Genomic DNA, 22130 nt, shown 5'->3' on the forward strand with positions numbered 1-22130 from the left:
TCTGTTTATGAGAGAAAGAAGCCTATTCTTCCTTCTATGGTCCTATGTAAAGAAATTATGTCATAGGGCTTCCCTGATGGCGCAGTGGTTAAGAATCTGCCTGCCAATCCAGGGGACACAGGTTCGAGCCCTGGTCCAGGAAGATCCCACATGCCATGGAGCAACTAAGCCCGTGCGCTGCAACTACTGAGCCCGCGTGCCACAATTACTGAAGCCTGTGCACCTAGAGCCCGGTGCTCTGCAACAAGAGAAGCCACCACAATGAGAAGCCTGCACACTGCAATGAAGAGTAGCCCCCGCTCGCTGCACCTAGAGAAGAGCCCATACGCAGCAACGAAGACCCGACACAGCCAATAATAAATAAATAAATTTATTTTTTTTAAAAAAAGAAAGAAATTATATAATAGCCCACCCCATTGCCAAACCAGAAACTGTGAGGTTTTGGCAATGGTTCAGCTCACAGATGACTGTTTCCAGGAAGCCTTCCCTAGCCCCAGGCTAAGTTAGTGATACCACAATACTTACGAAAACAGAATCACATTGTAGTCTTATCACTTGCTGACCATGTTTTGTTTTTAATCTCTGGGACTCTACTCTTTCTTCCTCTGTTCTTTCAATACATGGAGTAGTATAGTGCCTGGCAAATGTGTAGGTGCCCAATACATGTTTGAATGAATGAGTAATTGAATGAATATGGCATGATATGGCATAACATGACATGAATGTAGCTAGTGCAAATTAGAATAAGTTAAAGATCCAGGTGTACCCCAAGGAGCAGCAGCCGGGAGAGAGTTCAGGTCTAGTCAGTTACTAGAAACTCATTCGTTGGGAGAGCAGAGTTAAGGGGCAAGAAATCTAGTCTCCAGAGGGAAACATTTGATAGAAAAACAATAGAGAGTGGAAAAAGTATATACTTCCTTCTCAGAGAAACATTTTTCTGTTGGTGAGGGATGGAGGCATTGGGGTATGGAAGAGAAAACCAGGTAAGATGCAGAATTATGCAAATAAATGCATTAAGAAGTAAAGATTCATAAACTGGTTTTATGACAAATTAAGAATAGTTTCAAAAGTAATACATTTTATAGTTATTTAGCAAAATAAGTATTTTTCAATCACAATTTCATGTAAATATTAAAAAAAATTTCCTTTACCTTACCTTCACATGCAGAAGTTGGTTGTCAACTGCTATGAGCTGATTAAGATTCTCCAGTATTTCTAAGTCTCTTACGTCATCAATATTATTATTGCTGATATTCAATATACAGAGGGATTTCTGTAAGAAAGGTAACTAAATTAGGGTTAATAAATAGTCTAATTAAATACTATATATAGAAACCAGAAATCCTAACCTGTGAAAAATTAAAAATTTATCAGTTCAGGCTGTTTTGCTCTTTAGGCAAGAAAATAAAAATCCTTGGAGATTTTGTTTTTATGTCATATTATTTTTCAGATGGAATTTTTAGAACTATAGTAATTGTAATGTAACTTAGTATTTTTGTCTAAAGTTCCTTCGTGAGTCCAATTTTTCTCTTCTAAGATATAAGAGAAATTTATAGAAAGAAGCCAAGAAAGAAGCAAAGAGAGAAAAAAGATATCCCAATAAGCAAATGATAACACAATATAGAAAAAATGCTTATTTCAGTTCAAGCAAATTATCATTTTGTGTTAAATATCACTAAGATTAGGGAGAAATAATTTGTTTGTTTGTTTGTTTTGGGGTTTTTTTGGCCACACTGTGTGGCATGTGGGATCTTAGTTCCCAACCAGGGCTCGAACCCACGCGCCATGCATTGGAAGCGTGGCGTCTAACCACTGGACCGCCAGGGAAGTCCCTGGGAGAAATAGTTTTTATCTTTATTTTTCTAACTAGGAAACATGACCAAGAATTGAAAGAATATCTGATTTTTATTTTTATGTCTATCTCTCCATATAGTTTTCTCTTGGTAATCCATATGTTCAGAAACCAGTTAAAATAATAATTATCTAATTAACAAGAAGTTCAACATCAGCCGTTAATGAGGACATAAATATACAATAGAGCAACACTAAATCAGAGCCAGCTTAAAATCTAAGGCCTGGGATTCTCTACCAAGATGGAAACTACCCACCCAGGTGTCCACACATAGCTAACCTTTAGAGAAGATACTTCCTGATACTTTTTAAGACCTGATATACAGCTTAAAAAGTATACCTTATATTTAGAATTTCAGAACTGCTTGAATCTGCAAAAATGAGCAAGCAAAAACGTTTTTGGTGATAATATGTAATAAAACTATCCATCTCCACAGTGGCATGAGTCTGCTTGGTTCAGCTGAGGTTGAGCTGAGACACAGTTGTTTCTATGGGATAGTAGGGAGGGTAGGACAGAAATCAGATCACTCCTTTATTTTTCAATTTAGAGCACTACCCCTCAATTGTTATAAATTTCATTAAAAAAACCTTCTATTGCCCTCTGTTTTTGGGCCCTCTAAAGTAAAACCAGCGAAATCTGTTCCATTTACATCCCTTGCCCCAGAATTGAAAGTAGCATATCCTATCAAATCTCATTTTGAGGCTTAGTAAAAGCCTCCACAGCACCCTCTGGCTCCCTGCTTCTCAACTCATTGTGACACCTCTATGTGATTTGACCGGTTGTCAGGTGACAGCTGGAACCTCAAATCTCTGCTCCCAGTTCTACCTGCTTTGGATGAGGCAGAGCTGTACGTAATGCAACCTACAATCAAATCAGAATCCAGGGAGAAAATGACGTATCATTATAATGATTCTCTAGGTTGTTTAAATTTTTCCAAATAACTGTGCTTTCCTCTTTCCATAGGCTTTTTTCCTAAAATTTTAAGTTTTGAATCATCATGATCACACCAAGGTCAAAATAGGAATGAGTTAACATCGCTATTAGAACTTCATACTTTATATAACCCTTTCTCATCCTTCTTTTGATCCTTCCAGTTACCCTAGGGGCAGGAATTATTATTCCCATTTTATAGCTGCTGAGTCTCTGAGACGTTATGTAGGAAAAATTAGTTTTAGCTCTCAAATTCTCAACTGGCCATATAAACATGCAGAGTATTACAATGTCCAGATATACCTTCCTTTTTTCATTATAAGCATTGATCACTATATTCTTTGTCAGAATAATCAAATTTGGCCTTACTGCCAGAGAATGAAGAGTTCTTGGATCAAACAGGAGCTTTTCTCCACGGGGAAGCCTCTGACTCTCAACATGAAGCTCTCTTAGTCCTTCTAAGCCTTCTAAGCCTTCTATGACAGCAATGTAGTTGCCTCCCAGATATCTGCAAAATATAAACCATTTTTTAAAATTTATTTTTTTATACAGCAGGTTCTTATTAGTCATCCATTTTATACACATCAGTGTATACATGTCAGTCCCAATCTCCCAGTTCATCACACCACCACCACCACCCCCTATAAACCATTTTAAAACAGACATTCTGAGAGCATCATGGTCTAGAAGTGATAAAAACATAATAACAAAATCATGGAGCTATGTGAAAATTATACAGTTGACCATTGAACATTGTTGGGGTGTGTGTGGTTAGGGGCGCTGACCTCCATGCAGTGGAAAATCTGCATATAAATTATAGTGGGGACTCTGTATCTCTGGTTACTTTGCATTTGCAGATTCCACCGTGGATCATGGCTCGTGTAGTCCTGTATTACTTACTATTGAAAAAAATCCATGTGTAACTGGATCTGCACAGTTCAAACCTATGTTGGTCAAGGGTCAGTTGTACATGCAGAATGTTCTCTTTATATTGATTCAATAAAAAGTTTATTTATTTGATTCTTACACTTAATTAAGTTTGAGAAATATTTATTTTTTTGAAGTGAGAGAAATAGTCCTGTCTACCAGTGCTCCTGTTGTGTTGAAGTGCATAAGAATCACCTGGGTCATAGGTTTAAAAATGAAGATTTCTGAGCTTAACCTCCAGAGGTTCTGATTTGCTTACCTAGGTTGGAACCCAGCAATCTGCATTTTTAAATTGACATATAGTTGATTTACAATATTGTTTTAGTTTCAGGTGTACAGCAAAGTGATTCAGTTATATATATATATTTTTTCAGATTATTTTTCCATTATGGGTTATTATAAGATATTGAATATAATTCCCTGTGTTATATAGTAAAGCCTTGTTGCTGATCTGTTTTGTATAGCAATCTGAATTTTTAATAAGCGTCTCCCACCCCACTTATTTTCCCCATTCTGAGGCCCTTGGCCTGCTTTTTGAGAAGCACTGATTGTTCCTCCAATCTGGGGAAATTGGATCCACTAGGCCTCATTGTTTAATTAAAATCATCATAAGCAGTAAATGCCTTTTACAATCAAATCTATATCAACATTATCAGTTCTATGACCCTACCTTTTTGAGATGTGTGATTCTAAAAGGCACAGAACTCATTTGGGTTCCATGGAAACTTTTTTCACCAGTTGAGCCTAAATAAGCAGGTTTCAGGTATGTATCCCTATAAGCCCTTAAGACAACTCACCCTCCTTCAAAAGAAGTTATCAGGGTTAATAAAACACAAATTGTCAAGTATTACATGTATAACAATCTATTTAGTACTAATAATACTGCAAAAGAATAAAAATGAGGCAGATAAAGGAAATGCATGCATGCAAAAATATTACTGTAATGATGACAATTACATTACTTAGAAATAAAAGCACTTACAGTTTTTCCAGTTTCTTTAATGACCCGAGGTTCTCTATACGTGAAATACAATTGTTTTGTAGGTATAAGTGGGTCAGATTTGTGGCATAATTCAGGTTAGTGATTTGACTAATACAGTTATCATACAAATATAAAACACTAAGGTTTTTGCAAAGAGAGAGGTCTTCCTAAAAGAAAAATAAAAACAGTTGATACTTAATTTCTCCTGAAAACTTGTGTTTTTAAGAAAGTTTTTCACTTAATCATTCTACACATTTCATTAAGGTTAATATAAAAGAACAGAATTCCTCTGTTCTTAACACAGTCAAAACGAGACTAGAATGATTACAAAATTAGTTCTAGGTTTTAGTATTCTGTAACCTTATCAATAAAATTGTGTTTGTTAAGAAAGATTTTCCCAGGGCAAGCAGTTTTCCTTGGAAGCAATTAGGTTCCTCTGGAAGTTGAAGCATGTAACAAATTATTACTTCAACATTATGAATCAGGGCTTAATCTTTCTGTAGGATTGGAAATAAACTGTTGTGGTTTATAATACTGAAAAACCACCGGAAGTCATCTAGATATTCGAGAACAATGGATTAATAGAGAAACTATGATAATGCTATTGAAGGGAATACCGTATAACTGTTAATTATCCTTTAATTTCTTTAGTAATATCTTGTGATCTCATAATAAAATGAAAACAGTATATTCAACATGACCCATTATTGTCAAATTATATGAATACATGCCTAGAAAAAAGACTGAAAGGACATCACCTATATGTTAATAGTGGTTTTCTCTGCACGGAAGGATTACAAGTCAATTTCTTTCTTTTTATATTTATTTTATATGTATTTATATGTGTTTTATAAATGAACACCACTTACTTTTGAGGTAAGAAAATAAAGGTATTTTTAAAAGTCTGTCATTTCTTGTGTGGAGGTAGAGTTAGTCTAGAGTAAGTAGGCAAGAGGTAAAGTGAAATTCTGCTCAAAAATATCTCAGCTTTCATCAAGTCAACAAGATCTTTTAAAATACAACCACATCTTAGGAACTGGTTGAATTATTTTAACCAGTTTGCTTTCCTCCTAACAGAGGTCCTCCACACTGAAGGAGCACTGATTGTGAGGGGCCAAAAGTACCTTAAATGGAAGCTCTCTGGAGAAAGCTGTCTGTGATGGCATGATGAGGCAGAGTTCTCTGGGCAATAAAAAGGAAACATGAGGTTTGGGCAGTTAGGGAAAAGGCTCACCTGGAAACTGGAAAGGAATATAGAATGAGAGCTGAAGAAGGTCTCTGCAAAAAAAATCCCCTGACTGTCTTAATTGACAGTTTTGCCTGGAGCTTCTGTGTTTTTTTTTTCATTCATTCATTTGTTCAGTAAGTAGTTATTAAAGCACTTAATATGAGTCGGGCACTGTAGTGGATAGGGGATTTAGAGTGATGTGAAAAAAAAAAAAGACATGATCCCTGCCCTCATGTAGCTTATGCTTCCAAGAAAATTTTGCTTATCTGTAGTCTTTCGCATTTTATTGTAGACAACGGATACCAATACAAATGGCCTAAAAGGGTTATTGCTGCCTTTAAAATTTCCCAAATTAAAGCCAAAAACTAGCTTAGCACAGAGAAAATTAGCTTAGCACAGAGTATATATCCAAGTTAACATAATCTTGTCTGATATAACTGACATGGTATAACCTAAATTTATATAACCAGTCAAATTATGTGCAAAAAAGATGTCACTGTTCATGTTTTGAAATATGGTACTTACATATAATTCTTAATATTTTGATATGTTAAAATTCATATTCCAAGGCTTTGGAATTATCCAAAACTAATTATCTTTGAAATTATTTTCCAGCATATACTTCTAAATCTAGTTTGCTACACTATAAAGAATTTTAGGGGAACATATATATTTAACACATATATTTAACAATTACAATGGTGTATTTTATAGAGGCTTACTTTTTAAAGTTTAACATCACAAGCAGGAAACTAAAATAAAAACATAATATAAAGCTGACTAATCAAAATATAGTTAAAAAGAAGGTATGCCCTGATACCAGTTTCTAAACTTTACATTGTTAATTATATAAAAATAGGAAATAATTTCACAGTTCTTACAATTGCATCTATATTTTTGGCTGAAAAATTTATATGAGTTATTTTCTTCAGGTATTGTAAAGTGGTTTCTTCTTTTCGGGGTTTAAGATTGCTCTTTTTGGCAATTAGATCCAAGGTCAGTCGAACCATGATTTCTCTATAAATCAAACTCTTGGCAATAGCTCTCTTCTGGTACCATGTTAAGAAGCAGGTTTAGGTATTTTTTTATGCCCAACTTTCTAAAAATTAAAGAAAAAAAGGAGTATTATCTACATAGCAATTTAGGAAAAATTATTTTGACTCACTGTATAATTTTCTTACATAAAACTATTTGATAAACTAGTTCATAGACATTTTCAGGGATATTTAGGTTTTTTCTAAGTTTATAGCCTTAATTCTTTTCATAAAAATATTTAAAACACAAAAATTGATTAAATCACCATACACATTCACTTTTACTTTTAAATCTTTTCCTCTCCCTAGTGTTGACTTGTTACTGTGGGCATCTTTTAAAGGATTATTTTTCTCTCTTGAAGTTGAAAATCACCTCAGTATCATTTAGTGTTCTCACATGAAGAAACTAAGGCCCAGAAATCTGTCTCAAAGCACTCAAGTTAGTAACAGTTGAAAATGAGACCAAGTGATCATATTTATTAGTCTCCCAAGTCAGAACACATGGTATGGAAACCTTGAGCATATTCACAGGACAGTGGTGAAAATACTTTAAAATGGAGCTGGCCTTGACATTTTATGTTACTGCAACTGCAATTCAGAAAGACGCAACATAATGCAGTGTTTCTCAACCCAGACTGCCTGGGTTCAAATTTTGGCTCCACTGCTCACTGGTTAGGCAATCTTGGGCATGTTACCTCAGGTTCTTATAAAAGTAGGATAACGGTACCTACTTGCAAGGGATATTGTGAGGATTACATGAGATAATCATGTACAGAGTACCTGGTACATAGGTCAATAAACGTTTGCTGTCATTATGCTACAATTGTTTTGTTCACAGATAACTATTCATTGTTTCACCTGGAATATATTAAGGCTGTTGAATAAGGAAAACATGCTATTAATAAAATATTGCTTTATGTAAGATATCCATATGTGGTCCATAAGTTTGAGATAACCCATTGTTTTCAATCATCCAGAAAGTATAGCTATTTAAGTGATAAATATCCCAGTTTCCCTAATTGTGTTTTATATTCTCTTATTCAATATGTAACCAAAAATACGGTTTAAAATTAAGCATTTTTACTCCAATGTATCTGGAATTTCACCAACCAAACACTTCAATTTGTGTGGTGTTCTGGACGTGAAATAAATGCTTAGGAGGAAAAAATGAATTTAGTGAAAGATAAATTTGTGTTCTCACACATTGGCATATAATTACCCAGGCTATATTATATAAAATGCCCACAATAAAGTATTTTAAGATATAGAATGTATCCTTAGGCTCTTCAGAATGCAAGATATAATCTACAGAATAAAATTATGAAATCTTCATAAATTTTTTAAATTTCCATAAATTCATTATTTTTATAACAAAAATTTAAGCTTATTGTTTACAGATGAAATTTCAAACATGACAAAATAATATTCTGAACAAAGTTTCTAGTTAAGTATAAGTAGCTTTTCTTAATCTTACCTTAAAAATATTTCATGATAAAGAATAACACCACACCCATGAATCCATAGGTCAGCTGAAAATATAAAACGTTACAAATACATTTGAACCCCTCTATATCTTTCTCTCACTCCATTCTCAAATTTAGGGTTTATTCTAAATTTAGACATCCCTATTCATGTCTTTGTACTTTTGCTACAGATATGTGTGTATCTAAACAATACATGGTATTGTTTTTTACATTTTTACAGTCATAAGTGGTATTATTTTGATTCCAACTTTCTTTTTTAAAAATATTTTGGTTGTGAGAATCATCAGAGTTGATGTGTATTAGCTCTAGGAAATATGCAGTGTTGTATAAAATCCTATTGTAAGAAATGTATTTATTCTTTTTTTTTTTTTTTTTTTTTTTTTTTTTTTTTGCATTACGTGGGCTTCTCACTGCTGTGGCCTCTCCCGTTGCGGAGCACAGGCTCTGGACATGCAGGCCCAGCAGCCATGGCTCACGGGCCTAGCCGCTCTGCGGCATGTGGGATCTTCCCAGACCGGGGCACGAACCCGTGTCCCCTGCATCGGCAGGCGGACTCTCAACCACTGCGCCACCAGGGAAGCCCTATTTATTCTGATGATAGATTTTTTTGGTGTTTTAATTTTTTGCTTTTGCAGTGTTGCTTTTATGGTTCTTGTATATACAACATCTTTAGCACATGTGCAAGAGCTTCTTTAAGGTTCAAAACTAAGGATGGCTGTTCCTGACGTTTTCAACCTTACTGTATATTGCCAAATTGTTCTCCAAAGAATTTTACCACTGGCGGTTAAGAGAGTTTCTGTTGCTCTACAATGTGTTTTACACCACTGTCAACCTTGATACTTGCAGTTTTTAACTTTTTGCCAATCTGATGGGTGTGATGTATCTCATTGTTTTTCTTTTCTTAGAGATTTTTATTTATAAAAAAGAAACAAAAATGGATTTGAATTTGCCATTCGATGAGAGTCTTTGCCTGTTATTGACCGTGTGGAATTCCTTTTCTGTTCATTGTGGTTTCTTATATTTTGCCTATTTTTCCTTTTGGATTCTGTTTCTATAAATAATTTTTAGATACATGTGTATTTCTATCAGATACTAATATTTTATTGATTTTATAGTAGCAAATATCTATTTCCAGGCTGTAGCTTGTTTTTTCTCCTTGATCTTTCAGTTTGTTTTTAATGGCATCTTATAAAAAATGGAAGCTGTATTTTTTTAATATAGTAAAATGTATCAAGAAATTTTTTGCTCATGTTTTATGCTTTTTGTAGCTTATTAAGTAACTCCTTCCCTATCCTAATTTTAAGAGAAAGACCTATATTTTCTTCTAAATATATTAAAGTTTTGCTTTGCATGTTTTGGTCTTAATCTAGAATTGATTAATGTATAAGAAGTGAGATAGAGACTTAATTTTATTTTTTTCTTATGGAGAACCAATTATCCCAGCATATATGCATGGTTCATTTCTCTTCTATTCATTTATGTATCTATCCCCAGGTCAAACCTGTCTAAATTAGTGCAGCTTAATAATATCGCTCCACTTTGGTTAGTCTTAGTTCTTAACTCTTTTTTATTTTCCAATTTTTTTATTGTGGTAAAATGTAAAATTTACCATCTTAACCATTTTATAAGTGTACAGTTCAGTTTTACTAAATACATTTATAATATTATACAACCATTGCCACAATCTATCTCCAGTGCTCTTTTCACCTTGCAAAACTGAAATTCTATCCCTGTTAAACAATAATTCTCCATTCTACCCCCTCCACCCTGGCCCAGGTAACCACCATTCTATTTTGTCTCTATGATTTTGATGACTCTAAGAACCTCATATAAGTAGAATAATATTTTATTTTTGTGACTAAGTTTATTTCACTTAGCATAATGTGTTCAAGGTTCATCCTTATTGTAGCATAAGTCAGAATTTCCTTCCTTTTTATGATTGAATAATATTCCATTGTATGTATTTACCAGATTTTGCTTACCATTCACCCATCTATGGACATTTGGGTTGCTTCCATATTTTAGCTATTGTGAATAATGCTGCTGAGAACATGGTGTACAAATTTTCAATTCTGAAGACTGTGTTTTCAAATCTTTTTGGTATATATACAGAAGTAGAATTGCTGGATCTTACGGTAATTCTACTTCTAATTTTTTGAGTAACTGCTGTATTGTTTTCCACAGTGGCTTTACCATTTTACATTCCAACCAACAGTGCACAAGAGTTCCAATAACTCCACATCCTCGCTAACACTTGTTATTATCTGTATTTTTGATAGTAGCCATCCTAATGGGCATGATGTGGTATCTCATTGTAGTTTTGATATGCATTTCCCTAATGATTAGTGATGTTGAGCATCTTTTCATGTGCTTATTGGCCATTTGTATATCTTCTTTGAAGAAATGTGTATTCAAGTCCTTTGCCCATTTTTTAATCAGGTTGTTTTCTTGTTGAGTTGTAGACCCCTATCAGGTGTATGATTTGCAAATATTTTCAAGTTCTTTGCCCACTTGAGGTTTAAGAGTTCTCTATATATTCTGGATATCAATCCCTTATCAGATATATGACTTGCAAATATTTTTTCCCATTCTCTGTATTGTCTTTTTACTCTGTTGATAGCACAAATTTTAAAAATTTTCATGAACTATAATTTGCCTATTTTTAATTTTGCTGCCTGTGTCAATGATGTCATTTCTAAGAAATCATTGCCAAATCCAGTATTGTGAAGCTTTTGCTCTGTGTTTTCTTGTAAGAGTTTTACAGTTTTAGGCCTTACATTAGGGCCTTTGATCCATTTTGAGTTAATCTGTGTATATGGTGTTAAATAAGGGTCCAACTTCATTCTTTGCATGTGGATATCCTGCTTTCCCAGCCTCATTTGTTGAAAAGACTGTTCTTTCTCCATTGAATGGTCTTGACACCCGTGTCGAAAATCATTTGACTGTATATGTCAGGTTTATTTCTACACTTTCTGTTTTATTCCACTGGTTTATATCTCTGTCTTTATGCCAGTACCGTGCTGTTTTGATTACTATAGCTTTGTAGTAATCAGGAAGTACAAGTCCTCTAGCTTTGTTCTTCTTTTTCAAAATTGTTTTGGATATTTGGATCTCTTGAGATTCCTTATGAATTTTAGGATACATTTTTCTATTTCTGCAAAAAAAACCAGAAAAAACAAACCCATCTTTGGGATTTAGATAAGGCTTGCATTGAATCTGTAGATCACTTTAGGTATTACTGACATCTTAAACAATATTAAACCTTCCAGTCCCTGAAGAGGGGATATGTTTTCATTTATGTCTTCTTTAAATTTTTCAACAGTGTTTTGTAGTTTTCAGTGAATAAATCTTTCACCTCTTTGGTTAGTTCCTAGGTGTTTCATTCTTTTTGGTGCTACTGAAAATGGAATTTTAAAAAAATTTCCTTTTCAGGTTGTTCATTGTTTGTGTATAGACATGCAACTGATATTTGTTTGTTGACTTTGTATCCTGATACTTTGCTGGATTCACTTATTGGTTCTAACATTTTTGTGTGTGTGTATGTAATCTTTAGAGTTTCTACATATAAGATCATATCATCTGCAAACAGAGATAATTTTACTTCTTCCTTTCCATTTTGGATGCCTTTTATTTCTTTTTTCTGCCAAATATTTCTGGCTAGAACTTCCAGTGTGATGTTGAATAGAAGTGGTGAAAGTGAGCATCCTTGCCTTAGAGGAAATGCTTTCAGTCTTTCACCATTAAGTCTGATGTTCACTTTGGGTTTTTCATATATGGCTTTTATTATGTTGAGGTAGTTTCCTTCTATTACTAGGTAGCTGAGTGTTTTTATTGTGAAAATTCAGGTTGTTGAATTTTGTTAAATGTTTTTTTCTGCATTATGTGTTTTTTTCCTTTCATTCTGTTAATGTAGTATGTTATGTTCATCAGTTTTTACATGTTGACCATCCTTGTATTCTAGGAATAAATCTCACTTATTCATGGTGTTTAATCTTTTTAATATGCTTCTGAATTTGGTTTGGTAGTGTTTTGTTGAGGATTTTAGCATCAGTGTTCATAAGGGATATTGGTCTATAGTTTTCTTTTGTTGTAGTGTCTTTGTCTGACTTTAGTATCACAGTAATGCTGGCCTCACAGAATGAGTAAGAATGTGTTTGTTTCTCTTCAAAGTTTGGAAAAGTTGGAGAAGGATTGGTGTTTCTCTTAAAATGTTTCATAGAATTCACCAGTGAAGCCATCAGAGCCAAGGCTTTTCTTTGTTGGGAGGTTTTGGATTACTGATTCAATTTCCTTCCTAGTTATAAGTCTATTCAGAGTTTTTATTTCTTTTTTTCTTTTTTTAAATAAATTTATTTATTTATTTACTTTTATTTTTGGCTGCGTTGGCTCTTCATTGCTCTGCATGGGCTTTCTCTAGTTGCAGTGAGCAGGGGCCACTCTTCATTGCGATGCACAGGCCTCTCATTGTGGTGACTTCTCTTGTTGCGGAACACGGACTCCAGGCGTGCAGGCCTCAGTAGTTGTGGCACATGGGCTCGGTAGTCGTGGCTTGTGGGCTCTCGAGCACAGGCTCAGCAGCCATGGCACACGGGCTTAGCTGCTCTGCAGCATGTGGGATCTTCCCAGACCAGGGCTCGAACCCGTGTCCCCTGCACTGTCAGGCGGACTCCCAACCACTGCTCCACCAGGGAAGCCCCAGATTTTTTATTTCTTCATGATTTAGTGTTGGTAGGCTTTGTGTTTCTAGGAATTTTCCCATTTCATCTAGGTTATCCAATTTTTGGCATACAGTTGTTCATAGTACTCTCATAATCCTTTTCATTTCTGTAGAATTGGTAGTAACATCTCTGCTTTCATTTCTCATTTTAGTTATTTGCATCTTCCTTTTTTCTTAGTCCATCTAGCTAAAACTTTGTCAATTTTTTTGATCTTTTCAAAGAACCAGCTTTTGGTTTCATTGGTTTTCTCTCTATTATATTCTCTATTTCATTTATCTATGCTCTAATCTTTATTATTTTCTTCTTTCTGCTAGCCTTGGCTTAGTTATTTTTCTAGTTCCTTAAGTTGTAAAGTTAGCTTGTTGATTTGAGATCTTTCTTGTTTTTTCTGTCAGCATTTATAGCTATAAATTTCCCTCTTAGAATTGCTTTTCCTGTGTCCCATAAGTTTTGGTATGTTGTGTTGTCATTTTTCATTCATCTCTCAGAATTTTCTAATTTCTCTTGTAATTTCTTTTTTGATCCATAAGTGCATTGCTTATTGTTAATTTTCCAATTTTCTTTTTGTTACTGATCTTTAACTTTATCCCACTGTGGTTGGAGAAGATACTTTGTATTATATCTATCTTTTAAAATCTATTGAAATTTAATTTGTGGCCTAAGGTATGGTTTATCCTGGAAAATGTCTCATGTGCATTTCAGAAGAATGTGCTTGCTGTTGTTGTTGGGTAGAACGTCCTGTATATATCTGTTAGACCTAGTTTCTTTATTATGTTGTTTAAGACCTCTATTTCCTTACTTTTGTTTGGTTGTTTTATCCATTATTGAGAGTAGAATATTGAAGTCTACAATTATTACTGTAGAACTGTAATAATTTCTCTCTTCAGTTGTCAGTTTTTGCTTCATATATCGTGTATTGATGGTTTTTCATTAGGTGCATAAATGTTTATCTCTGTCATCTTGTTACTTATTTTCTGTATGCCTTATACTGTTATTGCTCCTCGTTTTCTGTCTTCCTGTCTTATTTTTGTTGAGTTGATTTTTTGCAGTGAAACTAAATTCTTTTCTCATTTCCTTTTGTGTATATTCCAGAGCTATTTTCTGTGTGGTTACCATGGGGTTACATTTACATGTGGTTACATTTACCATCCTAAAGTTATATCATTCTAATTTGATTTATGCCAGTTTAACCTAAATAATACATAAAACTTTGTGTCTTTATAGCTCTGTCCCCACCTTTTTGGTTGTTGATCTCACAAAATTACATCTTTATACATTGTGTACCCAAAAACATAAACTAACGATTCTTTTAAATGCATTAGTCACTTAAATTATGTAATAAAATGTGGAGTTACAAACTAAAGTTACAATAATACTAGATTTTAGACTCATTGTTTTTTAAATATATTAGTCTGTTAAATCACATAGAAAAACAAAAAGTGGAATTACTAACCATCTTTACAAAAATACTAGCTTTTGTAATTCCCCTTGTTTTTACATTTATTGAGATCTTTATTTCTTCTTGTGGCTTCAAATCACTATCTAGTGTTCTTTTATTTTACCTTGCTGGACTCCGTTGAGCATTATTGCAGGGCAGGTCTAGTGTAATGAACTCCCTCAGCTTTTGTTTCTCTGGCAATGTCTTTATTTTTGCCTCACTTTTGGAGGACAGTTTTGTCGATATTGGATTCTTTGTTGGCAGATTGTTTTCTTTAGCACTTTGAATATATTGGCTCACTGTCTTCTGACCTGAAAGTTTCTGATGACTAATGTGCTGATAATCTTATTAAGGATTCCTTGTATGTGATGAGTTATTTCTTGCTGCTTTCAAGATTCTTTGTCTTTTGAAAATTTGATTGTAATGTGTGTCAGTGTGGGTCTCTTTGAGTACATTTTACTTGGAGTTCATTGAGCTTCTTGCATGTTTGGAGTTACGTTTTTCATCAAGTTAGGGAAGTTTTCAGCCATTATTTCTTCAAATATTCTCTCTGCCCTATTCTCTCTCCCTCCTCCCCTCCCCCTCCCTCCTTTCTGGGACTCCCACAGTGCATATGTTGGTCTGCTTGATGCTGTCTCACAGGTTCCTTAGGCTCTGTTCATCTTTCTTCAATACTTTTCAGCTCCAGAATTTCTCTTTAGTATTTATATCTATTTATTGATATTTCCATTTTGTTCACACATTATTTTCTTGACTTTCTCTACTGCTTTAGATTTTTGAGCATCTTTAAGACAGTTGTTTTAAAGTCTTTGTCTAGTATATCTGCCACTGGGTCTTTTTCAGGGACAATTTCTGATTATGTAGTTTTTTTTTTTAATAAACTTAAAAAAAAATACTTAGGCTGCGCTGGGTCTTAGTTGTGGCATGCAGGATCTTTGTTGTGGCATGTGGGATCCTTTAGTTGCAACATACGAACGCTTAGTTGCAGCATGCATGTGGGATCTAGTTCCCCCACCAGCAACTGAACCCGGGCCCCCCACGTTGGGAACATGGAGTCTTACCCACTGGACCACCAGGGAAGTCCCTGATTATGTATTTTTGAATAGACCATACTTTCCCATTTCTTTGTATGCCTTGGTTTTTGTTGTTGTTGCTGTGGAAAACTGGACATTTTAATCTAATAATGTGGTAGCTCTGAAAATCAGATTCTCCTCCTTCCCCAGAGTTTGCTGTTTTTGGTTATTTTTTTTTCTTTTTTCTTTCTTTTTTTTTTATTGTTACAGGCTATCTCTATGCTGGGGATCAGCCTGAGGTATAAACTTAAGGTCTTCTCAGGTCTTTTCAAAGTCTTAACCTTTCTTTTGGCATGTACAGGTCACTTTCTATTTTTCCCTTTATATTGAGCTGCTTTTGAATGCCCTAGTGTTTAATGTCTGGTTCCCAAAAGGGGAAAAAGAGAAAAATAAAGGAAGAGGGGGGAAATAATGGGCAGTAGTCCTTTAAATCCTTCTGGAAGTCACTTCAGCCAGAGGGAGTGGGGCTTGCAACAGTGGGGAGAGGTACAACCTCTTTGTCTGCATCTCTGTGATCAGAAGCAGCAATCAATGATTAGTGGGCAGATCCTCAATATTTGGTGGATAGTGCTTTTTGCCCACTTGGCTCCTGTAAGCTGTGTGCAAGATGCTCCAGAAACCCCTGCACAGCTTCCTGCCACAGGGTTGGGTGTGGGGGATGGGCAGCTATTGCAGAGGTAAGATCTGAAACTGACCAACATGAAGCACAGCTTATGCAGTCTATTGTCTAAGCCTTCCCCTGGAAGTTGTAAGCGTTCAGCAGACTCCAGCATTCTAAAATAGTTAACAGCAGACAGGTTCTGCCAGTGCAGCTGTTGTTTAGGTGGGGAGACAGATGCTCCCTATTCTGCCATATTCCCAGAATCCTCTCCTCCCTGACTCTTTCATATACATTTTAAAATCAACTTGTCATGTTCCATGAAAAATCCTGTCAGAATTTTGTTAGGAATTCCATTGAATTTATAAATAATTTGTGAAGCACTAACATCTAATACTGAGTTATCATTTCCATCACTATGGTATGTCTCTCCTTTTTTGGAGTGCTTCTTTAATGACTTTCAGTAGTTTTATAATTTTCTCCTAATTAAGGCCATGCATAAGGTTTTTCTTTAGAGTCATTTTTAGGGATCATATATTTTTGTTTATATTGCAGATGTCATTCTTTTAGGAATTACGTTCTCTGTAGCTAATGTGTCGAAATGCAATATTTTAAAATTATTTAAATATTTAATGTATTTTAAAAGTATGATTTCTTTGGCCCATATTTTAAAATTTTAGATACTTTTCTAGAAATTTCAAATATATTTTTTACACAATAACTGTGGTAAAAATGCACATTGCAAAAAGGTTATACATCCCAGGGTTTCTCCCTTACAGCTGAGGCAGGAGACTGCTGTACAGGTGGCCATGCAGTAGCAAGCCTATACTATGAAGGAAGCAATGCCCTTTGGGAGTAACTTTTACTAATGGGAGACAGGAGCCATGAATGATTTATTCTCCCTTCTTTCCCCATAGACTTTTAAGAGACACAGCCATTTCAAAAGGTCCCTCTGAAAACATGCTGTAGACTTCTGCATTACACATTCTCTTATATTTGCTCTCCTTCCATCTCTGTCTCATTCCTTTTTTCCCTCTCTCTTCCTTCCCTGATATAACAGCCTCCCAAAAAGTGTTATCACATGAGTTTTTCCTTCAGACTCTGTTTTCTAACCTGGGCTAAAACAGAAAATTTGGATCATCTGAATCCTCATGAATGACCATGCTATAAATGGACTTTGTCTCTAGGTTCCAGTGCACAAATTGGTGTTTGTATAGAAGTAAAATTCTCTCAGACAACTAGAAAAGGAAAGAGGCTAATGTAATATATAAGTGAAGTATTTATTAAACCAGGGGAAGGCCAATGGATCTCATCAACAAGCTATAGGCAAACTTTCTAGGGGTTTGAATATGGAAAGGGAGAGAATTGAACCCATAACACACAATGATAGAGACTGTTAACTCAAAAGAATGTGCATTATAGCAATCAAATCCACAAGAGAGGATTTGGTTTCATCAAAACACCACCATTCATGTTGTTAATAGAATATTAAACTTTATTGGTACTATAGTTTGTTTCAGAGATATTATAAGCTCCAGGAGCTTAATAACTGAAATAATTATGTCAGCACTTGTGAGATGTCCTTGATTTTCTTTTAAAAGTGGTTCATTATTTTCTAAAGTTTGAGAAACTTCTTTTCCATTTTTCCCTACTACTTATCTCTGTACTCTCAGGGCTCCATTTGCTAGGATGTCTCTAGCTCTCCAGATCGCCAGTGGGGACAGCTTAGAGCTGCTATACAAGTTCTTTGGAAATCCATTTTAGTAGACCCCTTGGCTTTCATCATTTGGGGCTCCTACAGGCTAGATGCGGGGGACGTTTCCGAATTCAGTTTGTATATTTCCCTTAGGTAGCCCCAAACCCAGTGGCTTACAGGTGCTCTAAATCGCTGGCTGTGAGGCTTTCCCCTTTTCAAACCCACAAATCCCGCTTCCTCAGCTTCTTGGCTACCACTCCACCCGTGTCTCCCTCCCCTAGAGCTGTTTCCCAACCTTGCCTGATTCTAGCCCTTTGTTTAAAATACAGACTTTCAGACTTTTTCTGGAAATTCTTGATGTCAGGAGATAAGGCTTAGTAATCTGCATTTTAACAAGTGCCCCAGGAAAGTCTTACTGGCAGCTAAGTTTGAGAAAAATGGCTCTAGGGTTTCCTCGGTTCCCACACTTCTCCCTTAAGGGCATCTCACCGTTCGCGGGATGAGCCGGGTCAGTAACTCAGGTTTGGTAAATTTCGCGGGTGCCAGGCCTCCTCAGCAGCCGTGGTGCGGTTGCTGGGCGACCAGACAGACGCGCCTGGTCGGCCGCGGCTCACAGGAAATCTCGCGAGGTCTCTGGAAGCGCTCTCCTCTGTGTCCTACCCCGGGCCCAGCCCTCTGTGTCTTGGTGGCCGGGGGTTGATGGGAGCCACTAGGCAGGGTACGAGTGGAGGTCGGTTAGTGGGATGAGGCCGTAAAGGCATCGGTCACATTAGCGTTTTCGGAGACCACCCAGTAGCCAGAACAATTTTTGGCAGGTCACCATTTCCCCCTACTGGATTATCCTTGCCATCAGCTTTGAACGTTTTAGTGCCCAGTTACCACGTTTTCCCAATAATAGGGCAGGAAACGAATTGTCTGAATCAAAGTACAGCGCATACTTCACCTTTCCTCTGATAAAATCCAAACTCCTTAGGGTGGCATTCCAGTCCGGTTATAATGACCAGCCTCACTGCTTGCCTCTTTCCCTCTTCAGTATTTACAATCTGACACTTGGCCCCGTACTAAAAGAATTTTACCCTCTCTCTCCTGCTGCTCAGGGTAGCAATAGGACACACCTTTCCTCCTTAATATCTGTTTTCCCTTTTAAGATTCAAGGACTCAGCTTGGAATTGGCGCATTTTTTCTGAAGCCTTCCTAGGTACTCAGTCATGTTAAGTGATGCTTTTTTCTGCCCCCCAAACAACTGGGATATGGTAACTTCTTTAGCCTAGCACTTAACACACTACTGTCTGTTTGTTACCCATATCTCCAATAAGATGGTAAATTCTTTGAGGGTAAGGATTATGTCTTTTACCTTGCTATTCCCAGGACCTGGCAAAGTGCTTTGTACATTAGCAGTCACTCCCAAACATTTAGAAAATATATAATTTACAAATGAAGGAGAACAACAGTAGAACAAGTGGAAAGGCTGGGACTCATTAGGGGTATGGTAAAGTGAGCAATCTGAATTAAGGGACAGTACAAACCGGAAAACCGTAATAGCTCTGATCTTTAGGGTGGGGGCACTCTGGAAAATCATTGCTGTTCCTTGAACAAAGAAGTGTCAGAGTAGGAGATTTTTAGAATTACAAGGAGGCTTAGAGCCCACGTGGACAGTCCAACGTGCCATTTTGCAGATAAGGAAATTCTCAGGCCTAGAAAGAGAAAAGAAATATGCTGAAGGTGACACCTGAGGTAGCAGAGAGAGAATTTACCCTTGAGCCCCTAATTTCAAGCACAGATCCCCCTTCCTTATATCTCACTGATTGTTGCAGTAAGAGTAGCCTAGAAAGAGGGACAGAGGCATGGGGACAGATACCCTAACCCCATTCAGGACACTGTTGCTAATGTCTAGTTGTGAAGCAGTGTTGGCCTGTATTAGGGTGAAGGCAAAGAAAATGACAAGGCGTAAACAAATTTAGGAGGCATCTTGAAGCATGATTTAATAAAGAGAGATTGGATAGGATAAAGGGAGGGAGAAGTTGAAGATAATTCCTGGGTGTTAAGTAGAATAAAGGAACAATACTGGAGAAATTGGAGAGGGAGGCAAGTAATTTGGGGGGAAGTGGATGAATTTCCATTTACACATGTTAAACTTGAGGTGAGATATGTTTAATAGTTTCCAGAATAGAACTAATCATTGAAACCATGGGGTCATAAATGGTGGTGAGGAAGAAAGTGGGGAAAAGAGAAATAGTAAGTTAATAACTATGCCAACTAGTTTGGATGGAAGAGGGAAGCAAAGCTAGTTAAGATATCAAGAAAAATTTATCAGAGGTGACATTTGTTCTGAGAAGAACAAATAATAATTCAGTGATTTAGAAACCAGTAAATTAGATTCAGATACTAGGGAAAGAATTTAAGGAGGAGAATACCTAACAGAATAAACAGCTACAGAAGGATATGACAAAGTAAAAGAATGATCAAAACAATATGGTTAAAACACTACAGCACAAATCAGGTGCCCGTCTTATCTATTTTAAAGGTCATTCATTTGGGAACAATAGATCCAGCACTATATGCAGGGCCATCCTATTGCTCTGTGTAGCCCTCATTTAACTTGCTGCTAACATTACTTTACTGGAAACATGTTTAGCAATGCCTCATTGAAAACCAGTTGCTCTGTTAATCTTTGTTTTATAACAGTTTCATATGTCATTGTAAAGCAGAGTATGATCTCATTTGTGGTAAAATTATATACATACTTAAATGTCTGAAAGGATACATGTCTATGTCTATACATGTATAGGTTTAGATGTAGAATTGTAGATCTATACCTGTATCTATATCCCCAAATATTTAATAGTGGCTATTTTTTGGTGGTGGGATTATAACTGTTTATTTTTCCTTCTTTTTTAGTAATCAGGTTTTTTTTTTTTTTTTTTTTTTTGTGGTACGCGGGCCTCTCACTGCTGTGGCCTCTCCCGTTGCGGAGCACAGGCTCCGGACGCGCAGGCCCAGCAGCCACGGCTCACGAGCCCAGCCGCTCCGCGGCATGTGGGATCCTCCCAGACCGGGGCATGAACCCGTGTCCCCTGCATCGGCAGGCGAACTCCCAACCACTGCACCACCAGGGAAGCCCAGTAATCAGGTTTTTAAGAATGATAACATTGTATTCTGAAAGTTCATTTCAGATTCTGCTGTTTGTAGAATTGAAAATCTCTTTGTGACAGCTAGTTTTTAAAATACTTTAAAACGGTTGAATAGCTAATTAATTTTTTAATGCAACAAGTTGGAGACAGTATTTTCTCATTCAGATGTGAAATATAATTCCTGTCTAGTGACACACAGTGTTAAACAGTCATCTGTGTATTTTCTAATATGGCAGAAATCTGGCAGACTGCAAGAAATACTTGTCTTCAGTGCCACATCTGTAAATTCAGCATATAATACTCTAAGATTTACACTTTGACGGATGTTGAGAAATTTGTATTTGTTAAAAAAAAATGTGAGGTATTGAGAATTATTTTAAAAGACACTCTTGGAAGAATATGCTAAAGAGCACATTTTCTGAAGCCTCCAATAGAGTTTCCAAGTAACTTTAGACAGAAACTCATTTTTTATTTAGAATACTGTTCTATGTATCTTTGTCAATTAGTATGTTTCCTGACCTTCTAGAGTACATACTACACAGAAAACACTTTAATGATTCCTTTCATTGAAAAACCAACAAATTAAAGGGCCCAGATGTATATATCATCACATAACTCCATACAGAAATATCATTTATTGGAGTTAGCTCCTCTTTTTATTTTGACCTTGTAGACTGGTAAATATTAGTAAGTATGGTAGGCAGACTTCCAACATGGTGTCAATGATTTCACCTCTTGGGATTCATGCCCTTGTGTGAACCCCTCCCCTTCAGTGTGGAATAGACATAGTGACTTGTTCTAAGCAATAGAATAAGGCAAAGTTGATGAGATACCACTTCTGCGATTTGATTACAAAAGATTCTGTCTTGCTAGCAAACTCTATTGCATTTTTTGGAGTGCACTCTTTGATAGAGCAAGCTGTCACTTAGTAGAGCTCCATGTGGCAAGGAGCTGAGGATGGTCTCTAGCCAAAAGCTAGTAAAAACTGAGACTCTCAGTCCAATGAGAAACTAAATGTCAACAACTACTGTTTAAGCTT

The 22130-nt window shown here is 36.0% G+C and overlaps 1 protein-coding gene across 1 annotated transcript in view; it reads right to left on the reverse strand.

Moving 5' to 3' along the window:
* PPP1R42 (protein phosphatase 1 regulatory subunit 42) overlaps window positions 1-6929 on the reverse strand; it is a gene marked incomplete at both ends in the record, with an annotated part of 37959 nt that extends 31030 nt beyond the window's left edge. The window contains 4 exon segments of the mRNA XM_079722131.1: window positions 1157-1273; window positions 3152-3290; window positions 4692-4858; window positions 6801-6929. Of these exon segments, the coding sequence (XP_079578257.1) occupies window positions 1157-1273; window positions 3152-3290; window positions 4692-4858; window positions 6801-6929 (552 nt within the window).
* Window positions 6930-22130: the final 15201 nt, after the last annotated feature.

Source organism: Hyperoodon ampullatus, assembly GCF_949752795.1.
Source record: "Hyperoodon ampullatus genome assembly, chromosome: 17".
NCBI classification, from domain to species: domain Eukaryota; kingdom Metazoa; phylum Chordata; class Mammalia; order Artiodactyla; family Ziphiidae; genus Hyperoodon; species Hyperoodon ampullatus.